This window comes from Sinohyriopsis cumingii, chromosome 16, assembly GCF_028554795.1.
Source record: "Sinohyriopsis cumingii isolate HCF-2022 chromosome 16, ASM2855479v2, whole genome shotgun sequence".
NCBI classification, from domain to species: domain Eukaryota; kingdom Metazoa; phylum Mollusca; class Bivalvia; order Unionida; family Unionidae; genus Sinohyriopsis; species Sinohyriopsis cumingii.
The window spans coordinates 65,350,439-65,374,976 of record NC_142976.1 but is presented as its reverse complement, the minus strand read 5'-3'; the positions used below and the strand labels follow the sequence as shown (position 1 = coordinate 65,374,976).

The 24,538-nt window shown below is 34.0% G+C and overlaps 1 protein-coding gene across 1 annotated transcript in view; it reads right to left on the bottom strand.

Moving 5' to 3' along the window:
* Window positions 1–7,875: 7,875 nt before the first annotated feature.
* LOC149780603 (uncharacterized) overlaps window positions 7,876–24,538 on the bottom strand; it is a 100,650-nt gene continuing 83,987 nt past the window's right edge. The window contains exons 14-15 of the mRNA XM_089937723.1: window positions 15,992–16,077; window positions 7,876–10,358 (exon numbers count right to left, since the gene is read on the bottom strand). Coding sequence (XP_089793849.1) covers window positions 10,092–10,358; window positions 15,992–16,077 — 353 coding nt within the window. The 3' untranslated portion in view covers window positions 7,876–10,091. The remainder of the gene's footprint in view (window positions 10,359–15,991; window positions 16,078–24,538) is intronic.

The window sequence follows — 24,538 nt, the reverse complement described above, 5'->3', positions numbered from 1 at the left end:
CGATGGCCACAGTTACTACAGGTTGATCCTGTCAAGAAAGTTTTTGGTGCAGTATAATCTCTGATGCAAAAAACACTACGTCAAAATTACATGAGGACATACCGCAATTCATCGCGATCAGGCAATTGTTTACCGATTTAATCGAAAACTTGCTGAGCGGTTATTTGGATAGCAATATCCAAAGGAAATAATTCAGAAAGATATGAGATCTCGTGAATGGGTTGCAAGATTACCAAGTGTGATAGCAGCATTAAATAATGAAATTACTAGAACAACTGCCATGAACCCTATTAATGCAATTACAAAAAAATAAAAAATAAAACACGTACTAAAACAACAACATGAATTTTTAAAACAACAAGTATTAGGTAGTATTACTGTCAGGTATTTATATGAACCAGGTGATGCTAAAGGTGGTAAAAAAAGAGCGACTGATCCTATTTGGAGTATTATGACACATACAATTTCCAGCGTGGTAATATCCACGGGTAGACCTGCAATCTACAGATTAGATTCAACTGTTCATCAACGTGGATTGTACGGGAGCATTTACAAGTAATTCCTGAAGACACAAAATTACCACCGCATTCACTTTTGTAAACTCGCACCTCGACGTCGATTAAATTCAAGACAGGACAGTATCACATTTTTGCGTGTATGACCAAAAATTACTATTAATTCTGTCTACGGTATATTGTCTTGGATTACTTTGTGAATACTGCCACAACATTACTCTGTTACAGCTTGCACAATGATTATTTTGCTGTTGTTTTAATGTCGTGATAAATTCAGCATCGAGATCAAGGTCGCGCTTATTTTATTTTTTTGTCACATTGTTAATAACTAATTTTTGTCTATGACAATTCTCTGCAGCTGAGATATTCTTCTGATCGACACATTGCGAGATAAACTAAGTTTGACCATTCGATACGATCATCGACGATCCAAACATTTTCATCAGAGATGATTAATCCTTGTGATGAATAAATTGTCATTGCGTATCCTATTGTTCATGGAGTTTTGTACATAGTTAACGCACTCTCAACAACACTGACAGGAACTAAAACAATATCATTTAATATACGATTTCGTTTTTCTGACGAACACGGTTTATCAACGTCGATATTCTGTCATCGCGAATCTGCTGGTCGATAACACAATGAAACAGGTATATTTGAACTTTTTTCTTTATGTAACATAAATAATTGTTGTTGAAGTGTATCACGAACTATCTTTCTACTTGCAACTATCAAATCATTTGGTCTCCATAAATTCCAAAAATTGTTAATAGAAGTATCTGAAATTATTTCACGCATTATTTCACATTGAATTTTATTCGGTTGTAGTCTGATTAATTTCTTAAACTTTCTTAATTCAGGATCAAGCGCTCTATGATCATCAGTTATTTTCATTACAATCAACAAAATTCTTCAGTCGTTTATGTGGAGACAATCCATCAAAAGGTGGTGGCTGACCATGATCGCCACACATTATTATATTACATTATATTACATCAGTATTTTTTGTCCATAACCAATCAAGAAATATTTGTAACGTTTCTCAAACAATAATCTTTGGAATATATTTCTCTTCCATTCGTTCAGGAGTTCATTTATCTCCCTTCCATCGAATGAATTTATGATAAGTGCATGATTTAATATTTCGTTCTCTCATGTCTCTTGCTAGTCTATGTGTTGGTGTTAATACCAATATTTCTGAACAACTGTTCAATAATAATTTAATCACACGAGTTGTTTTGCCACAACCGGCAGGCCCATTGAGATAAACATTTTTTTATCTAGCTACAGGATCATATACAGATGGTGCAGATGATAATTTTGATATTTGATATCTTAGGTAATAAATGTCCTTAATTTCAACGTTTGCGGATCCAGAATAATTAAGCATATTTTCTTGTTTTATTCTTCATTCACCCCATGACGCATAAGTGCCGATATGTAGTTGTTCTAGCGATCCTGTATCTTTTAACTGATATAAAACAAATCCGTAGCGACTCTGACAGCGAATTATATTTATCATCGATAATAGTTTTATCGAAACGTACGCTAGCATTGAAGATCTTAATTGAGTAAACTGCGGTGACTCACCATCAATATAACTCACAAGTGTACCTAATATAGTTCTGTCTTACAAATTAGTATTACTTCGACTTATTAATGTCTTTCTATTCGTTGTATCAGCAGTTATAAAATCTAGTTCAGCATCATCTATCATTAATCTTGTACAATGTCGTTTATGATCATATGAGCCTCCTTGGATAAATTTACCAAGTATTTGTCTGCCAAGATCTTTTGCAACTTTATTCTCAAAATCAGTTATATCAGGATTTTCATAATCAGAATATTTCTTTTGTTGTGGCAACCAGACTTCTTTCTGCGAAAGATACGATATAATTGATTAACTTACTATTAACAATACTAGTATTTTTTTTACATCGAGCATATATCTTAATAATACTGCTGGTGCCTTCATTTTTTCTGAAAAGTGTTAGCCAAACTAGACATAACAAATCAGATGAAGATTTTCAGCAAACTTAAATGACTCGATACAAACGTATCCAGTCAAGGAAGAATCTGGTAATGGTCCATTTATTGATACTCTGGTCATCTCGTGTCTTGGATATGCAAATCGCTCAAAATACTCAGAACACTTTCCGGTACCAAGAAAAAATCCGGATAACATACAACCATATCAACCGAAATAGCATCCCTATATTCGTATTTAGTATTCCATAACTCACCGTGTCCGTTTTCGACACAACTGCGTTGTAATTCTTCAAGAAAATCCAATCGTGTTGGTTTCCCCGAATTTTTCTCTCTAGCAAAATGAGAAGCAGCTGAGGGAACGGTAAAACAATAATCAGTAATTGTTCAGCATCGTCATGGGTAAATTTCAACGCAATATCTTTCATTTCTTTGTGGTGAGAATCTGTACAATAAATATTTCCATTATTCCGTACAACCTGATCATAGTTTCCATTATCTAAACTGTGAAATAACCATACTGATACAGGATCGATCTTACTTATTTCGTTAATAAAATCAAATATATCTCCTTGATAAATTTAACAATTCGATTTCGAGGAAATATTGTTACTGCATTAGTCCACTCATGCGCATCATGATCAGTAATTTTAATCGAAGCTCCTTTCGATTTATATTTTGATTCGTACAAAATCTCTCCGGTTATTGTTCTTACAGTTATTGGGAATTTCAAGTTCTTTTCTAATTCAGCAACATTTACTGTAGCTCTTTTATCCTTGACTGATTCAGCCCATTTGCTTATTTTTTCACGTCGCTGATCTGTTAGTTTATTTCCACGTATCGCGTTTGTAAAATAACCCATTACTCGCTCGGCTACACAAATAATTTTTGAAAATTTCGTCTCTTTTAGTTCATGAACGCTGGGTTTATCATTAAGCGGATAAATTCAATAAAAAACCTCGGTTACACGATTCGCTCTTTCATAATACGGTTTGTCTATACCAGTCAATATTCCTAGTTTAGAATTTTTACTTAATACGGCGACTTTTTTTTCATTTTGAAGGACAGGGATGTTTTTTTCACTCTTAATCCAAGTATCGTCAATTTCCTTAATAAACATTACTCTGAAAAAATATATTTGATTGTCGAGATTTTTAATAATAATGAAGCATTCCGTGATGGTGTAATTAGTCTAAAAAAAACCGGTCGGTACTGTCACTAATACTGGATATCTTATATTCAATACCGGGTGAAATAAAATATATCTTTGTCTTAAAATCGTGTACGAAAGTTTTTGGGAGGTAATCGAAGACGGTCTTGTGATCGATAATATTAATGGGCAAAGGCTCAATAACTCATTTTATAATGTACTAGTAATTACACAGAGCGAGAATCGTACATTTGGTAAGACTGGCTGTAATGAAAAGAGATCAAAGCAGTTGTATCTACAAATGTAGAGACAGGCGAAAAAAATAGTATTTCAATCAAAATATCCAGCTGGCTAATATTTTGATATCTGCAGGTATTCAATAAACCTTGCCGCAAACAATATATCTAAATCAGCGTATTCGAAGAAATATAAACAAAAGATAATATTTCATTATTGTTGAAGGGAGATAACTCTGTCAAGCAAAGCTCTCTCCAGTAGAGTAATTAAGTAGTTACCTTGCTTGTTGCTACTAATATTATATTACTATTTATTTAATTTTTGAGTCATTATACTCATGGTTAGAATAATTATAGATCGAACAATTATTAATTCATTCTAAGACTTCATTTCACTGGTGATGAAAGTACTGGAATTTTATATATGTGTCCCGACAGGTAAAGACAATTTTTGAAAAACACAAACGACAAAGATAAAGTAACCCAATTAGAGAAACTCTCAATAAGTTAGCGGCTTTGGATTGACCTTTTATTTTTCATTTTTTTCGTATGAGGTTTTATGTTCATAAATATATATATGGACTTTAAAACAAGTGGTCTGTTCACCCTCTCTGCTGCTGTTTGTATTTTCTTGCAACTGAATGATGTAATAAAGAGAAATCCAAACGCAAAATAGGTCCTGTCGATGAAGCAAATGAGTGTATGTATGTGTGTTTTATAATGGTAGGTTTCTTACAAATTTACCCCTAGGCCTATTCCACAAAACGGGGTCATCGAAAACTGGGCGTACCTCCACGCAGCGCATTAATATCAGAGATATGAATTGACGTACAAGTAGTAATTACAGAAAAAGTGAAATTTATTACCTCGTTGAAAAAATACATAGAAACAGAGAAGAGAGATAGCACCAGTACAATGAAAATCATGAGAGGACCAGTTGCATTAAATTAGGAGAGAGAGAGAGAGAGAGAGAGAGAGAGAGAGAGAACGCGACTGGATAAGAATTAAAGGAACTAACGTAACTGTTGATAAAATATACTGATGTGTGTAAAGGTAAAGGAAAATGCAAGCTTAAATCACAGGCCATTATAATTCTATCGTTGTAGTTGAAACTTTTATGAAATAAATTGCTTATCGAAATATGCATACAAACATAACGTTATTATAGATAAATTGTATTTCTGTCACATGCTTTTTATGTAGTCATGATCACAAGCTGTAACATGCAGTACAAGCCCAAACTGATATTGATGCTTGATGCCTGTTACAGAAATAAAGCTGATTAGATTCAGGAATGAAATTTAAATGAATTTGACAGGTTTACCTCAACAACATGTGGTGACTCATTTTTCTTTATGATCTAAATCACCGTACCTTGACAAGGCATTCATTTCCATCGTTATAAACTCAAAATTAAAGAGAACAGTATTTTAATAAACAGAGTAACAGAATATCCCATACATAAAATAAAAGTTTATATTGTTTAGACACGATTCGTTCCTATTATGTTTACTTTATCTAATGTCTGCATTTACATACTGGGTGTTAAAATTCATCCATCTACCAACACCACAAAAATAATATTAATTATAATCAATGAAAAAGTTCACATAAATAAGGGACAAATGTGTATGTTTTGGGGGCAGGGTGCTTTTGATTTTTTTAATAAATATTTGATTATATATATATATATATATATATATATATATATATATATATATATATATATATATATATATATATATATATATATATATATATATATATATATATATATATCAGCTTTGAACAAATTATCCTGCTGTTTTGTTTGTAAATATATACCTGCCCATTTTGTCAGTTGACAAATAACATTTTATTCAGTTCAGAAAATAAACAATATGTCATTTAAGGGAAAATCCCAGTCCCTCCCACCACTAGGCACTAAAAGCAACAAGCACCATAACAACAACCAGGTTGTGCACTTCTGATACAAATTAAAATGCAAGCATACCGACATGTACCCAAAACTATTTAAAGCTCACCACCAAGTCTCTTGTTGTCTGCGTGGGGGGGGGGCGTGGTTGGTTAAAAGGGTAGTTTGTGTCACTATGCACATTTTGAACATATTTTATTATGACCGCGTGTTTTCATTATATTATTTATTGATGATAGCTGTACATTTAAACCATACCTAATCGGGAACAAAATTAAATAGTTTCTTTTCTCTATCGTTATCTTCCACTTTGTGTGCTGTAGAGAAAAAGGACACTCAAGATTGGACGTAAATCAACTTACGTTTAAGAGAATGGACATGTCCCTCACTGTAATACTTGAATCTTTGTACAGTAGGACGCCATATTTTTTCTCGATCTGCCTAGATTAGCCTCGTTTTCATGATACATTAATATTCATGAGGATCTCATTAAGAATGGTACATAGAGTATATTTATTTATATTAATTCGCCAGCTGTTTGTAATACACCGTAGAATCTTTTCAAGCTCAACAGATTAGTGCAAGATTGGTCCCGAATTTGTTGACGGCTGTTCAAAAACAGACTGGGGGTGAAACTTTTGGCCGTACTTTTACCTTTTGAATTTTTTTGTCTACACTGTTGCTGATTAGTTTTAAAGTGGTATGATAAAACTCCTGACCGTCTGCTTTCCAAGTGACGGGAAGAACTTTAGCATCCAATAATCAATATCATGGGGTGGGGGCATTTTGTGGATAGCTCGGATATCGATTTTGTTTTCTAACATTATTCAATTTTCTTTACAGTCCTCGAAGTGTCTCTGGCAGATTTATTGAAGTATCCTTGCTGTAGATGAACTGACGCATATCATCAACTTCCATTTGCATGTGCGAAAATAGCTGGTGAAAAACAAAGATATGGCACCTGGAAAACTTATTTTGTAAGCCACATCGTTTCTTAATATTAACATTTACATACATATACATATAAAATGCCTAAATACAACTAAATCAGGCAGATTTCATTAGACTCGGTCCATGGTTTCGTAATGTCTATTATTCATGTCTGCAATTGGTTGAAATTTATATGAATTTACTTGAAAGCTAACTTTAAATATATTTAACTTTGAAAATATGAACACAAAATTATCTCAAAAGTGTGTTAGCTTTTTTACAATAATGAATAGAAATCGCTTTTATATGCTTTGACAGCGCTTGTTCGGGACCAATCTTCATTTATAATAATTTTATAAACGAACCTAATTGAGAGGCTCCAAAAGTAAGCAATGTACATGAAGCATTGTGTCCCAAGGTTAGTTTAGTCACTGTAAGTATATTAAATATGAGTTCGTAGCTGTGAACGTGGCATTCGTTTTGGGCCTACATACTAGGATTATCGAGTAAGAGAAACTTTCCACATATTAATTTTGCCAATTCTAATTGATTGTAGCATTGGCTGACATTGATGTGTTTAAACACCCAAAGACCGTGGATCACGAAGGAATGGCTACTATAGTGTTTTTTATAAAGAGCACTTTTTTAAATTCCACAACTGACACGGTTCTGTACAAGAGACAGCTGCATCTGATAAACACGTCTTCAAACTCTGTAATTGCTATACACCTTCCAGTTGAAAAGTTCTTTGTGTCACTAAACGCAACCGCCATTAAGGTATTTCTAATTATATATGTGATTGAACTAAGTTTATTAAAACTAAGTTTATTATAGACGATAGTGCAAATACCGGATACCTTTATTACTATGAATAAAGTTTTTAGTTTTCAGTTCAGACGACAATTTGATATTCACGGGTGTACAGCTCAAACTTTTACTATGTTGATTGATCAATTAGTGGAAATACTTCTTTAATTTATTGCTTAAATAACTGAATCATTTTTATATTTAATTACATAGTCATATTTTAACAACATGAACAAATATAAAAGAATTAGAATTCCAACAAGAAGGTGAAAGAAAGTCAAGATATGAAAATTGCGACTTGGTCTAGATAACATAATTAGTAAGACGAAAATCTTGAATTTAAAATTTATTTATTATACAATTAAATGACATTAGGTAAATAATTCAAACTTTAGAAACATTGTATAAACAACTGATGAATAAATCAGCAATTACAGGTTAAAAAAGGCACAGATCATGCAAAATTATAATTTTGTTAGCATATACATATTTCATACTATTAATGTTTCCAGTGATTTCGGATTACAAGTTCCCACATCTATTAAACAACACCAAGAACAACAAAACAACTTTCTCCATAAAATGGCTTACAAATTTTCATGGATTGCGTGACATTGTGTCACAATAGAAACCGTGTCAGGGATTAGACATTACCGAAAGGAATACGTCATATTATTAATATCTAGGAATAAAGACATCATGTCTTTCCGTATTAATATGGCAAACTAAACTCAGTAGAGAAATACAATTTTAAATGTTTCCTTAATTATACAAAGCATTTCGTGTCTTTAGTATACGTTTTGAATAATTCAAACAAATAAATATTAACCCTCCCAGTAAAATCAGATGATCATTATAACACCATATTAGTAGTCACTGATTCATATACAGATGATTTAGACTGTGAATTAATTTATATGTACATAAATAGGTAATGATATGCATTTTGTATACGTTCATCACAAACAAACAATGGATTATCTCTAAAATAGTATGTAACCCATAATATAAATCACTACAATTGTTTCTAATTAATTTGTGCCAAACAGACAGGTTCCTGCCACCCACTCATAAATAGTTAATCATTTATCTTAACCTGTTTTATTTCTGAATATATACTAACCAGTTTCACCTTTTACTTACTCAAAATTTTAAATCAAATATGTGGAAAATAATTATACCGGCAAATGAGAGAATAATCTATATTTTATCACATCTATGTACTGTTAGCATGAACACGTTTGCAAATAAATTATATTCATGCCCTTTTGCGCTTGGGAATGTAAAATCGGCTACACGCAAAAGTTAAAGTAGGTGAGTGGTTGGAGTAGGGGACTTGCGACTGAAAGGATGTAGATTGGAATCCTACCATTAGATCAGCTATCGTCGACAGCGTGGTGCGTCCTTGAGCGAGGCATTTTACGTTTTACGTTTTGTTTTGGCACTAAATAACCTACATGTGTTATTGAACCGTTAGGCATCAAACCAAATTCACCAAATCAAACCAAATTCACCAACTTATATTTACCATTTATATTTCCGATAATACCACGTGATGTGTGATGCCATGTAGTATATACTCATTATCATGTGCTTGTGAACATTAATGCCCTATTGCCCTAATCCATACAATCAGAAACACAGAACACACATACACTTACACATATATCGTCATAAATGTTGTTTTTGCTCATCACAGCAGAGAAACTTTTCTTTAAAGATACTTCAGTTGTACATTGGGCAAATATCTACAAAACATCTATGAATTATCCACAACAAAGAAATGCTTCGCAAGTGGCTAGCAATGATTCAGTGACGCTGTATAATGTTTCACACTACTTGCTAGGAGCGATTCTCTTTTATCTATAAATAATCACGTGAAATTTGAACTATTCGGAAATAAGTGTAGAGAAAAAAGGGATGAAGTAACTCAAGATTTAATATTTCACCTGTATTAAAGAAAATGGTACCTTCCAATTGCGCATGCCATAAATAGAACTTTGTATTATGGGCCGGAGGCTTATATTAATGAAATAAAGTGATTTTCTAAATCTACAAAATATCTTGCTACAGACTAACGTTCTATGCATTGATATAGGCATGTCTCACAATCACGTGTTATTCTTATATGATGTGTACAAAACAATATATGTATGAATAGAAAACAATATCAGACTTACAATAGCATCCCCTCCTCCACAATATCAAAATGTTTTCTTCAGCAGGATTTTTGAGACACCGATTTTAATGGCAATTGTAGCTAAGCCAGCTGGAGCACAAAAGCGGTGCTCTTCTACATTTTTGCCGACAAAAAATATTTACATGGACTATAACTACAGAGGTTGTGATACAAATATAGATAACATAAAAAGAACTAAATGCTTGCTACGGGTCCTGAGACTGGACATCATGATTAATATCGGTGAAGAGATTATAACAAAGTGTTCTCGCTCTAAATTAGGCATATTGTAGTGCTAGTTTGGTTAGAAATCAAAGTGTGTGAGATTGAACTTCTCCGTTCAGTCCAAATAGACCTGTATACAATCGTATCACTCTTTTAATACTAAAACGCCAATAATTATTCCCAACAGAATCCAGTGCAAGCTGAAAGCTCGGCCCACCTCACCTCCTGATGAATGTCGGATAGTGGCTGGAGTGGAGTGCTGGACTGGCATACCCGTATCATTTAGTGGAGTGGTATCGTATAACAAGATTTTCCAGTCCTGTTTGTCATAGTATCCCACCCATGTATATTCTCCGACCGTTTCGTTATGGGATTGTGACGGTACTACGTCGGCCTCCAATACGGCATAGCCCTGGTTTGAACACATTTGATTAGTTCAAATTGATCACAGTGGTTAGACAGAAAGTTTTTACCAACTTAGTGTTGCCCTTTCTTACACATATATGATAAATAAACACAATAAACAGCGCCAAATTTCACCAGGAGAGAGCGAGCGAGCGAGAGAGAGAGAGAGAGAGAGAGAGAGGTTGCGGATGTTGTTGTTGGATTTAGTTTTCAATTGAATAGTTTGAACCTTTCATGCAGTTTGGAAAACGTTATAATTTCGATAAAATCGTATATTTTCACTGTCATTTAAATATGAACGCAAGGTTTTACGCTGAAGAAAAGAAAATAATTATTGGTTTTGAACAGTGCCAAATTTTCAAAGTCATGATGGTAAATAGTCAACATTGACTCAAAATTAAGCTCTGGTATTAAAGATGGTTGATAAAAAAAATTCGTAGTTTAAACTGCCATCGTTTCTTGCAAGCTTAAAAATATAGTAGAATATTTGTGTTGACTATTTAGAAAAAAATATTGATTGTGGCTTTCAAATAATTTGATTTATGGAACTTGTTATATCATCAATAGCGTTGACATAGTTTGACAAATTGTTGTATCATAAAAACGCTAGTATAGTTTGATGAATTGCTATATCATTAATAGCATGCTTTGACACATTGCTATGGCATCAATGGCTATAGTATATTTTGACAAATTCCTAGTTCATTAATAGCGTTGTTACAGTTTGTCAAATTGCTATATCGCCAGCAGCCTTCCTATAGTTTGACAAATTGCTGTATCATTAATAGCCTTCCTATAGTTTGACAGGTTGCTTTATCATTAATAGCTTTCCTATAGTTTCACAGATTGCTATATCATTGATAGCGTTAGCATAGTTTGACAAATTGCTGTTTAATCAATAGCGTTAATATAGTTTGACAAAAATGCCATGTTATTAATAGTGTTGGTATAATTTGACAAATTGTCCCAATGTAATTTGGCACGTAGGAAAGAGGAGTTTTTTTTTGTGAATTGTAATCTACATATTGGTTAAACAAAGTAAGGTTAATTCTTATGTCATGTCGAATATTTGTGATATCAATTGAAAGCAACTAACTATGTGAAAATGTCTGATGAAAAACCATTAATTATCTTAAATATAAATAATTAATTTATGTACTGTTATATATATATATATATATATATATATATATATATATATATATATATATATATATATATATATATATATATATATATATATATATTGAATTCTAGCTCAGTAAGGTTAATTCTTAAGTCATGTCGAAAGGTTGGGCCATCACTTGAAAGCAACTTACTGTGTGAAAATGTCTGATGCAAAAAAACATTGACTATCTTGAAAATAATTAATTAATTTATGTTTTTTGTGCCGCAGTGAGAATAGGAACTAATGAACTATTGAATATAAATGCTACAGTTTCACAATTCTAGCCGAGCATTCGTGTAGCAAGCCTCTGTATCACAGAAATGAATTTGGGATGTCACAAAATACAACGCTGATGTATTCTTGAGACTCCCGACTCTTACAATTGCATCAGACAAGTTCAATCAACTAATATTATGGTTAAATGACATCGTTTGGAGTCTCGCTGCCATTAATTTAAAAGTTTTCGTATGCAAAGTATACATGTTCTTGAAGGTGAATATTTATTAATTTACAAACACAGTACAGGAAAGAAATTCCCATACGATTGCTTCAAAATGTTTTATCCACTCTTTAGATACAGGTTTTAAGAATCAACAAGTCAGATCAGCTAGAATATTATTCGTTCAAAAGCTATTCTATTCTTAGTAACGGTGAAATCACGCTTACATAACTGAACTTTCCTCCTTGTTTTTCTAAATAACAATGGAATACCAGTTACGACTTTCTTTCAACAGTATCTTTTCCCACACTGTTTTTGATCATTAGGTCGAAATTCGATATGTGTGTTATTAATTGCAGAATGTTTATTTTTCCTGCAAAAAGATTATTCACTCGATTTCTACAATGTTTATGTTTCAGTCGAACTGTTATTTTGAATGTTCTGCATAACACTTCTGTGCCAAGGTTTATCCGTAGAAAGTATTGTAACAATACGTGTTCAATGCATTCGTCACCAGAAGCAAGTATTTTAATTTTGAACCATGATATCAACAAATTTTCCTTTAACGTGACGATTTAAGATCATGTCCAACTTCAATAAAGGCAAAGGTAATTTCATAGAGTGATCTCTTTCACAGCGTTCATGTACTTAAGATCGAAAACTTCAATTTCAACAGATCAGCAAAAAGATCAATAAACGTGGAGAAAGTATCAATAACACTTGTTGGATCTTGAATTACTTGTCTAAAACTATTCAGCTTTATAAACCATGTAACTGTTGCGTAGCCCTAAGAAGTTTGGGCAAATAATTGGAATTAAACTTGAATTCTTTATTCTGCAAATACTTAAATTATATTTCCTATAACCGCTTATAATGAACTCGTATGATTTCACTTGACACAGTATATGGATATTAAATAACTTGATCGAGACCTAACATTTGAATTATGCATCTATTGATTCAATGGATTTCCGAAGACCATCGTTGAATCCAAAGCCAAAGCAAAATTAAACAAAAATGATGTCATGTAGGGACGCATACGAAGTAGCTGTGTACTTTACATTGGATAATTGTTGTCTCATGTGAGTATGATAACACTGGACAACAAATTTTTACAAAAGTCATGTTACTGAAATAAAATTAGTCAATTCTTATCAATTTTTATGTGCTGAACACGAATATGACAGTCAAATTGCAAAATTGGCTCTAGTTTTTTTGTAATCTGCAAGAAATTAATGTTTACATAACGAAATGCATTCCAATAGTAAAAGGTCAACTGTAATAGCCTACCTATAAAAAATCAAGTCATTGACTACATCTTAGATTTCTTCGCCTGTCTCTTGTACAGCTGTTCGGGAGCATCTCTGAGGAGTGTCCAGCAGTAGTCAGCCAGCATTGTAGTGGACCATTTTCCCTGGTATCTTTGTTCCATTGTTGCGATATCTTGATGAAAACGTTCGCCGTGTTCATCACTAACAATACCACAGTTGCTAGGAAAGAAATCCAAATGGGAATGAAGGAAGTGAATCTTTAGAGACATATTGCAGCCAAGTTTCTTATACTTCATCAACATGTCTTCTACTAGTTCCTTATAGTTTTCTGCCCTAACATTTCCGAGGAAGTTTGTAGAAACTAGGCGAAAAGCATTCCATGCTTGTTTCGCGTCACCTTCCAGCAAGTTGTTGAACCGGTCATCTTTGAAAAGCTCTCGAATCTGAGGACCCACAAAAACTCCCTCTTTAATCTTTGCTTCGCTGAGTCGAGGGAATTTTTCATGCAGGTATCGGAATGCTGGCAAAGTCCGGTCAATGGCTTTCACGAAGTTCTTCATCAAACCTAGTTTGATGTGAAGGGGTGGTAGCAAGATTTTCTGAGCCTCAACCAGAGCTGGGTGTTGGATATTCTTCTCTCCAATGGCTACATTCTGCCTGTGAGTCCATTCCTTCCTCATGTAGTGCATTTCCCTTGCTCGGCTATCCCACTCGCATAAGAAACACATGTATTTTGTATATCCTTGCTGCAGTCCCATTAAAAGGGCAACTACCTTCAAATCACCACAGAGGTGCCAGCTGTACTTGTTATACTCAATGGAATTCAGTAGCTGCCTTAAGTTATCGTATGTCTCTTTCATGTGGACAGCATACGCTACTGGAATAGATGGAAGAATGTTTCCATTGTGCAAAAGCACAGCCTTGAGACTCAGTTTCGAAGAGTCCACAAATAGTCTCCATTCTTGTGGGTCATGAGTGATTTTTAAAGCATTCATGAGGCCCTCAATATCGGAACAGAATATCAGATTACTTTCCTTTCTGAAGAAAGGCTCCAATTGCTGGTGGCGCTTTCGATATGCAGTAATTGTGACATCTTCTTCTAGAAGATTCTATTGTTGGAGTCTTGATCCTAGCAATTCTGCCTTGTTCTTTGATAAGTCCAAATCACGAATCAGGTCATTTAGTTCTTCCTGTGTTATTCTGTGTGGGGTTGATGATGCACCACAGTGAAAATCTGGATCACTGCATGCTGATGGACCAGGAGAAGAACAGGTCGACTCGCCTTTGTCTTCGTCAGATGAATCAAGAGAATATTCTGCTGGAGGTTCTGGAATAGGAAGTCCCTCACCATGTGGAACTGGTCTCAATGCAGACGGAATGTTTGGGTAGACTATTCTCGACTTCTTTCGCTTCGTTATTCCGCCGGAAAGAGGAGGAACCAAGCAGAAGTAACAGTCATTTAGGTGGTTGCTTGGCTCTCTCCACACCATTGGGACTGCAAACGGCATTGATGACCTTTTGCAATTCAACCACTGTGAAAGCTGTGTTGTACATGTAGCACAGCATATATGCGGAGCCCAAGGCTTGTCTTGGTCACCAACCTTGCATCCGAAGTAAAGATGATATGCCTTCTTCACTTGAGAATTGATACTTTTCTTCTGGTTGGCAAATGTCACTTCCCCACAAATATAGCAAAAATTGTCCGCGGTATTAACACACTTTCGAGGCATTACTGTTCTTTATTGTACGTAAATGGATAAAATAATAAGTTTTATGTAACAGTAGCTTGAACTGTCTCGCACAACGTCTAAAATATTTTAAATGCTGAACCTATCTGATTGGGCTTTATATAGTACACTGCTTACGTCAGCTTCAGCAGCCGCCTGGCATTAGTATAATAGGCCTACACATGTATAGTACACTGCTGACGTCAACTTACTTCAGCAGCCGCATGGCATTAGTATTGCATTGCATCAGAAAATGATGCAATCAACTGTGGATGATGTGAGCATGATGGTATTATGCAATGTTACATCATTATTCCGGATGTTGCTGCAGTCCTACTGGAGAAATTTACACAGTGAAACATAGAAAATGAGGTATATGAATATCTTCAAAATGAGAGCCAATACAAATTTTTCACGGTTATATTCGTGTTCGGCACACCAAAATACTACAGATTAGGGCCTTTTCAAGTCAGTAATGATTTCACTGTTGACCAGTGTAATGCCAGTTCTTATAGGGCTCATGTAGCAAAAGTCGACTTTAATAAAGAGTACCTTTCTTTCATGGTAGTCTTTTATTTCTTCACAAAATGGCTCCTAATATACTGACATTTCTGACCATTATTCACAGGATTAATATTGTACGCTAAAATGAATATTTATCTCGTGGACTATATCTCACGAGGAATGAAGAGGATACAAATTTATTTAATTCTTATGTAGCTATTGCAACCATATTGACTAATAACGCTCGTGGACAAGTTAGTTTGGCATGTTGCCAACAAGCTAAAAGTCGGCTACGCAAAACTCAGTCCACATACATACGTACGTGTGTGTGTGTGCATGCATACATACACACACACACACACACACACACAGTGGGTCGGTGGTTCTTTCCGGGGTTTTCCCGGATTCTTCCTCCACCATTAATACTGGCCGCCATGTATAGCCTATCTTGTGCTGAAAAATGGCGTTAAACCCTATGACAACAACAACAACAACAACAATACATACATACATACATACATACATACATACCTCCTCTAATCTAATGCTTAGATTCTGGAAATCGAACTCGTCCCTAACCATCTCGTATACCTCTATTCCTGATTTGTTTGGGTCTCCTGAAAATATAGAAGAACGACCATTGCCTTTAGTTTTAATTTTGCGCAAGTTAATCGATGTACGTGATTTGTCCTACTGTCTTTTGATTATTATAAGAGAGGAAACACACCGAAAAACATTCAGAGAGAGGAATATTAGGTATTTCGACCTGACGACGCTTTTCGAAACCTTGCCCTGGATACAGCTTAGTAGTGGTGGACGACATAAGTGTGTCTCTGTGTGTGTGTTTAATGGGGCTGCATTATGGAATAGAACAAGTTCACTCTGGCAATCTTGGATCAGGACGATGGGGGGGGGGGGGATAAGATGAAGGTAATATAAAATACACCCATATGATTAACACTGGGTACGACAACGGGGAATGGGGTGGAGGAAGGGGTAAGGGAAAATAAATATTAAAAGCGTCAGTTATCTTTAATTTTCATTGATGTATTTCGTCATTATTTCCCTAATATCAATATTTCTTTGACTAAATGGCATTACATCGTCTTTAAGAAACTTTGTTTTATTTGTTGAACGCCAATAACCGCATGTACGCACTCACCTCCAGGGCAATTAAAATTGGAAAATTATATTGAAAATCTTGAGAATAAAAATAGGAAACATGTAACAAATATGACTTAGTGCCAAGATTCCAATACTAACATTTATATTTGTATGCAGTAAACTCGCTCTCTCGTCATTTAAGCTTTTGATAAAATTGTTTTTAAATTTTTTTTTTTTTTTGGGGGGGGAGGCACTAGACAGATGCCCCCTCATTTCCAAAAAAAATAAAATAAAAAGTATTGTATGTTTGTGTGTTTCCCCCTCACATATGTTGTATGTTCTATTTAAACGGATTTTTGTATCAAAAATTTAAATTTACATTTTTGAGGGGGGTATTTATTTTTCCCTAATGTTATATAAAGGGTTGTTCGTCCGAGCCTGGTTTTATTCACCTTGCTCGAAGTACCTTCCCTTGAAAATGTTGTGACCTTTGGTAGAGGTCGCCTAAGTCTCAGTGTTTGCTATGTGTATTAGTGCTATATTGTGTGTATGCTATATTTTATGTATGTTTGAGACAGCAAGTATAAATCAAGTTTATTCCCAGTTGTCTTATTTCAATTCTTTGGATTTAGAATCCATTTTAATATATCTTATGTTATTTTCCGTTAATTTATTTTCAATTTAGAATTTTGGCGATCGGAAAGGTGCGGTATATTAGGTAATGAAAAATAATTCTATTGTTTTATTCGAGTGTTAATCTGTGTCGTTCCTCGCAAAAAGTGCTAGAATTAGAAATAGGTAGGCTCTGCTCGATTCAAGATCCACACTTCTTTATTCTCATTGTATTTCTCCTGAATCGAGTTAGGCCTCCTTTGATTATTTTATTAAATTATTTCTTTAGAAAAATTCTAAAAAAAATTGTTTGTATAACTACAGGATTGAAGAAGGGCAACCATACAGTACGGGAGCTGCATGGTTTGAGATAAAGAAGGGGTCAGTGGGGTATTTACTATGTATTATTCTCTGCTTGTATTTGTGTTTCTGTTTTGTCTGTTTATGTTCTATATGGGGTGTTTTTCCAAGACTCTTTCATAGGCCTGTCCATTTCGCGTAGCGCCAAGTGACGTAGCCAAATGATGTCATCGCCTTGTACTTTTCCCATATAGATTCCCTGTAGTTTCGTACTTTTAGATTTAGTAAATTTTCAAATTATGTATATGAGTTTTAGTACCAAAAAAAAAAATTAAAAAATTTAAGACTTGAAAGGGTCCTGGGGTTTGGTCGGGCTCATGTCTGGGTCGGGGAATGAGTTGGAGGCTCTGGCCTGCGCACTGACAGTATCACACCCCTAATGGGTAACCAACCCGAGCTCTCCCTCCCATTCCCCTCCCAATTATGTTCACTCCTCTCCCCAAATACCAATTTCTTAACAAGTTAATTCATAGTTATCTACCCATCACTATTATTTGCCCACAGGCCCTCATTATTTCAACAATGTAATCTGTAATTTTATAAAGTGTATTTTTGTCAAATTTCCCATCTAAAAATAAATCGTTTTCTCTTTTGTAATTGTCCTTTTTGCATATTTCCCCTATTAACTTTAGTCTTTCTTCTTTTCTTTTTTTTCACGTTGCGTCATGGTACGGTACTTACTGAAAGAGGCGTTTTTACACAGTGGACATTTTGGCGATACTCTGATCATGTGCCGTCTCACTCCCACCTCTCTTGTCAACCATGCATTGTGCATGTATTTGAACCAGAGGCTTTCAATTTTAAGTGATCCTAATTTGTTCCAGTGCCCCCAGGCTCTTTCCCAATTTACCCCTAAATTTTCTTGTTCTACTTTACTCATACCTTTTTGTTGTATCTTCTTTTATCCATTGATATCTATATTTTTCATCCTTCTCCCATAAGTCTCTTTTATCACGATATTTAGTTAGTAATTCTTTAATATGCCTGAACTTTCTAGGTATTTCTAATTTTTTTATTAATTGATTATTTTGATATATTTCCCTCCTATTCCACTTCGTAAAACCGTACCAGTATATATATATATATATATATATATATATATATATATATATATATATATATATATATATATATATATATATATATGCATATATATATCCGTTCCCACGGTAGGTTGGGTTCAGATTTTAATCTTTTAAATCTATTTAAAATGTTGGCATATTTAATTAAAATGGGATTAGGTAATGCTAATCCCCCTTTCTCTCGCTCTATATAACGTTTCTTTATTTATGTTTGTGGGTTTTAAAGTCCCATATATAATTAATAATATAATTATCTATTTTCTAATGTGGCATTTTCTATTTCTGTAGATTTTAAAATATAGTTCATGTTAGAGTACATGTATGTTTTTGGCCACCTGGGCCCGTTCCATTATACATAGTGGCGTTAGTGCCCAGATATTCACATTTTCTTCTATTTTCTTTTCCAGGTTTTTACAGTTTTTATGTTCATCTGTTCTCCCAAAGTAGGCTCCCAATGAATTAACTCAGTCCTTGATTAGATGGGGGGGGGGGGGGCAGTCCGGGGTGATTGCCCCACCAGTTCCTTATCTTTAATATTTATGTTTTTTCATGGTTGATTTTAGACCCTGAAGCCTTTTGCATGTGTATGAAGGAATTTGGGTCTTTTATAAAGTTAGTACAATCATCTGCATGTTGTAGCATCTTAATTTCATCCTTTATATTTGGAACTTTAATACCTTCAATTTTAGTGTTCAGTCTTATTCTTATACTTAGGATCTCAATTGCTATTACATATAATAGCATAGATAGTGGGCATCCTCACTGATCTTTGTATGTCAAATTTTCTTTCCCGTCTTCGCTCCATTGACATGTGTTCTTGAGGTTATTTTGTTGTACAGGATTTTAGTCCACTTTTGAAAGTTATTTCCAAATCCATTTTTCTAAGACTTTTTGCATATAGTTGTGTTCTAATCTGTCAAATGCTTTTTCCTGGTCAAAAAGTACCATAGCACCTTTTAGCCCACATTCCTGTATATAATCTATAATTGTTTTAATACTTAAAATGTTATTCTGAATGTCCCTCCTCTTGGCCCAACATGTTTGATTTATGTTTATGATTTTATTCATTCCCTTTTAAATTCTTTCTTTCTGCTAAAATTTTACATAATAACTTATAGTCCGTATTTAGGGGGAGGAGGAGATGGGCCTCCACTTTTTTTTAGATCTTCCCTATCCCACTTCCCTTTGTATATTAGTATTATAATCCCTTCCCTCGAGCGTTCTCTCATATTATCATTTCTCAAATTTGTTGTATAACCATTCTAAAATGGGCAACAACTCGCCACGGAATTTCATATAAAACTCCGAGGTGAGTCCATCTCTACCTGTTGATTTCCCGTTAGTCAAATTATGTATTTCTTCTCTTGAGATGAAATCGTCACACAAGTTCTTGTGTTCTGATGATATCATCTCGCAATCTATTCCTTGTAGGTACTCCTCTATTGTGTTATTATTAATATGTTGAGAGGTATACAACATGCTATAAAATTCTTCAATATGTTTTAAAATTTTCCTTCATTAATTTCTAAAGTTTAAAAACATTTTTCACCCATCCACCCCTCCTTAACTCTTTTCTTTTATATAGACCCTCAGCTTTTTTTTATATATTGTGGTAAATTTTCCAGCCCTTATCTCTCTCCCTGTGTTTTCTTCATCTAATATTTGATTTAATTTCCCTTTACGTATATTCTCTCTCTCATTTGTATTAATATTTTCTAGCTGTCTTATAATCGCGTCTTTTCCATTTTTTGTTTTTTCTTTCTTATTTTTTAATATGTATTATCTTTTTTTTCAATAAAATTTTTAATTTATCCCATTCATTTAAACTATCTATGTTTCCCTTATCTATAATTTTTTTTTATTTCTACTTTAATTTCTTCGATAAAATCTTTTTCATCCAAAATCTTGTTATTCATTTTCCAGTTCCCTTTACACCATTTATATTTGTTTTTCAATTCTATTTCTAAATATATTAACTTGTGATCTGAAACTTTAAGATCTGTAATACCTGTTTTTGATATAACTTTTTTTCATAGTAGGTAAAATATAATGTATCTAATCTACTCCCTTTGTATATTTTGTAATCGTATGTGTATTCCCTCCTAAGTAAATTTAATTTTCCTATATACGTCTACCATTTTGTGCTTGTTTAGGAAAAATTCCATCTCTGGTTTAAACCTTACGTCATTTTAGTTAATTCCCCTACTCTATTTATATTTTCCCCCACCCAGTTAAAATCTCCCCCTAAAATTAAATTTTCCATGGTATATTTTTCCATGTATTTTGATAAGTTTTCTAAAAATTGTTGTTTGTGGTATTTATTTGCCGGCATGTATACATTTAAAAGGTGGACATCTTTTATAATGTGGATCATTCTCCCTTTAAAAAAATCCCCTTCATTTTCCCTTTTCCAGTTTACTCCCCTATTATTTTTAATAAATGTTGCTACCCCTCCTCTTACGTCTTTCCCCTTAAAATCATTTAAAATCAGTATACCATTCATTTTTTCCTCACATAACGCCAGTAACTCTTTAGTGAATCCATTATGTGTTTCCTGTATAAATAGAATGTCGTTAGTGGTTTCATTACATAATTTAATTAATTTATCTTTATTAATCTCATTTACATTTATAGATGAAACACGGAAGTTTTTTCTTCCATTTTTCATTTTCCTTCCAGGTTGCCGCATTCCGGTTTTACAGTGATTATTATTTAAAAATATAGTTATGAATGTAAAGTATGTATGTTAATTAATTTTATAATTAGAATTAATTAACATACATACTTTACATTCCCCCCCCCCCCGTATTACTATATGTTGGAGTAACTTCCTCCGTTGTATTCTCTTCTGTCCTGTCTATACTCGTTTGGTCTGTAGTATTTTCTGTGTACATTTCCGTTTCATTTTCGTGTTCAATCATTTCTGAGTCAGTTTCGTTTTCGGTTCCTGTCTTAATGTCGTTTTCACTGTATTCTTTATCTCTGTCACTGTCTATTTCGCTCTGGTCTTCACTGTCACTTTCTTGCTCACTTTCTTGTTCCTGCCTCAATTTTTTTTATTCCCCCCCCCCCGATCTTATCCTCCTTGATTTCATAAATTGACTGCGGACTTTCTCCTTCTGTGTCACTATTGCATCTCTCCTGGGATGAACCCGACCTGGAGAGGGCTTTCCTTTTTTCAGTCTAAATTTTGGTAAGGGAGTAGAGGTCAGGTGATTCCTGCTCACTTCTGACTCCTCACCTTCCGTTTTTCCCTTTTCGTCTCCCAGGGAGTTTTCCTCCTCTTGTGAGAGAACCTATTAGTCAGTGTAATTGGGTTTCTCGTGTAGGGAGTTTTTAATTTCCCTGTTTTATTGGGACTTAAGATTTTCTCCCATTCTGGGGTTGGTGAATTGTCCCTTATTTCTGTTACGTCTATTTCTGGTAAGTTCACGAGTTCGTTGTTTACTGATATATCAGTTTTGTCTCTCCCCCACCCCCGTTTCTTATTTCCTGTATTAATCTACTTAGTTGTGTGTTAAAGTCACTGTTGGGTATTGGTTGATTGCTATCTACTTTGCTAGCGTAAGTTGCTGTTGTTGTTGTTGTTGTTTGTGCCTGCTGGTTTGTGCACTCCTTAGAGTTATGCCCTGTCTGCTGACATTTAGGGCACTTCCTGAAGTTCTTGCACGCCCGGAACCAGCTTTCAGCCTAAATCCCATTAGATAAAAGAATTTCGGAATTTTTGGGGCATCTTCTTTTGCACAGTGAGGATTCGTATACCTGTCTTAATGTTCCCGAATCCCCATACTGTGGCCATTTTCGCTTTCTTAACTTTGGTTTTTAGTTTCAACTCGACTTTGTCGATAACTTGTATGGTCTCTACTTCCAGACAGAGGCCTGAGATGGAGACATCTATTGTTTTGGACTCTATCTCTCTGGTTAGAGGTTCACTTTTGTATATGTTTGCCTTATTTCTTTTTCTAATTCCATTTTGTACTGAGATAATTTCACTAATTCTACTAACTGTCCTAGTTATGGAATGGTCTCACACCACTATTAAACAGTAGCTACTAATTCACTAGGTAATTACTCACAAAAAGGCGGTGAGCACTATTCTAGATTTTGTGCAGTTTGATCTGCACACACCTCAGATACAGAAATTAGTTCGAAATCCAACGTGATTAGGTAAACATTAATGAAAAGGCAAATTGAAATGTGAAAAATTGAAACAAATTAAGGTTCCCTACTGAAAGAAAAAATACCAACAAATGAAAACAAATGAAAATGAATGTTGGATCTAGTGCAAATGAGTTATCATCAGTTGGTATTCCAACTTTGCTTTAGATTTTTTTTTTTTGGGGGGTACCAGACAGATGCCCCCCATCCTAATTTAATAAATTATTTTATGTATTTTTGTGTTGTATTGTGTTATTTCATCGTTTTTGTAGTAACGTGAATTAGGATTTCGGGTATTTTTTTTTCCATCCCTAGTGTATCTATAGGGGTGTATCTCCGAGAGTGATTTCAATTATCCTCTCGGGTTACTTCCCCTAGTTTGCTTTTTCTGTGACCTTGCTAGGGTCTCCTAAATCCCGTGTTTGTTATATGTTTGTGCTATATGTTATGTATGCTATAATGTGTTATTGTTGGGATAGCATTTACATCAAATTCTTGCAGTGTATCAGTTTTCCTATTATATTCCGTGTTTATAATACAACGGAAATTTTATTAATTTTGAAGTTGGAAGATTGGTGATATCCCCTTAGTGTTTTGAATCTTAGTGATTCTTATGAAGTGTATTAAATTCACCTTTCTTTATGAGATGAGACTGAGCTCCAGGGGGGTTCACATTTTTTTTAATTTGTATGTGTCTCCCCCTTGGAGCAGGTCTATCTTTTAATTATAATTGTTCCAAAAGTTCGTCACAATAGTGGTAGTTGATGATGATTTTAAAAAAAAAATTAATTTAAATTAAGTTACATTTTAAATTCCAAAATTCAGATTTTTCAAATCTTTAAAATTTGAAAAATTGATTTCTTTTCACATAAAATATTTGTTAGTGTAAGAGGATAAATAGATAGATATTCATTTTATATTTTTAGGTTTTCTAATATCTCAAGAGGGTTCTTTTCCAGACTCTTACATGGGCCTGTTCACTTCGCGTAGCGCCATGTGACATAGCCCCATGGCATCATTATCTGTACTTTCCCTCTTGAAATCTATTATAAGTTAAAATTGTATTGGCCCACAAATTTTTATAGTATTAACTATAAAACTTGAAATTTTGTATAAAGTCTGTTTGTTAAAATTACCATCCAGGTATAATATACATTGTGGTTTAAAGTTATCATTTATATTTATTTCATCTATTATGTTTTCCCTAGTGTTTAATGTTTCCCTACAATTTAAAATTACATGTCTTTTAGTATATGGACCTGTTTTGCACAGCGGACATTTTGGCGGTACCCTGACCATATGCCGTCTCGCTGCAGCCTCTCCTGTCAACCACGCATCATGCATGTATTTGAAGGCGAGGCTTTGTATTTTCAAAGAACCTAGTTGGGACCAGTGCCCCCATGCCCTTTTCCAGTTGACATATAGGTTTTCTCTTTCCACTTTACATTGTATATTTTTGGTAATGTCGTTCCGAATCCATTTATATGAGAGTTTTTCGTCCAGGTCCCAAAATTCTTTTTTATCCCTATATTTCATTAATAAATCTTGTATACTTTTAAATTTCCTTGGAGTTTCTAATAATTTCATAACTTTGTTGTTTTTATAAATTCCCTCCCTGTTCCGTAAAACGAAACCAAACCAATATAAATAAATCCCTTCCCAAGGTAATTTCGGGTCGTCATTCAGTCGTTTAAATCTATTTAAAATATTTGTAATTTTTAAAATTATGGGACTTGGTATCCCTATCCCCCCCCCCCGTTCT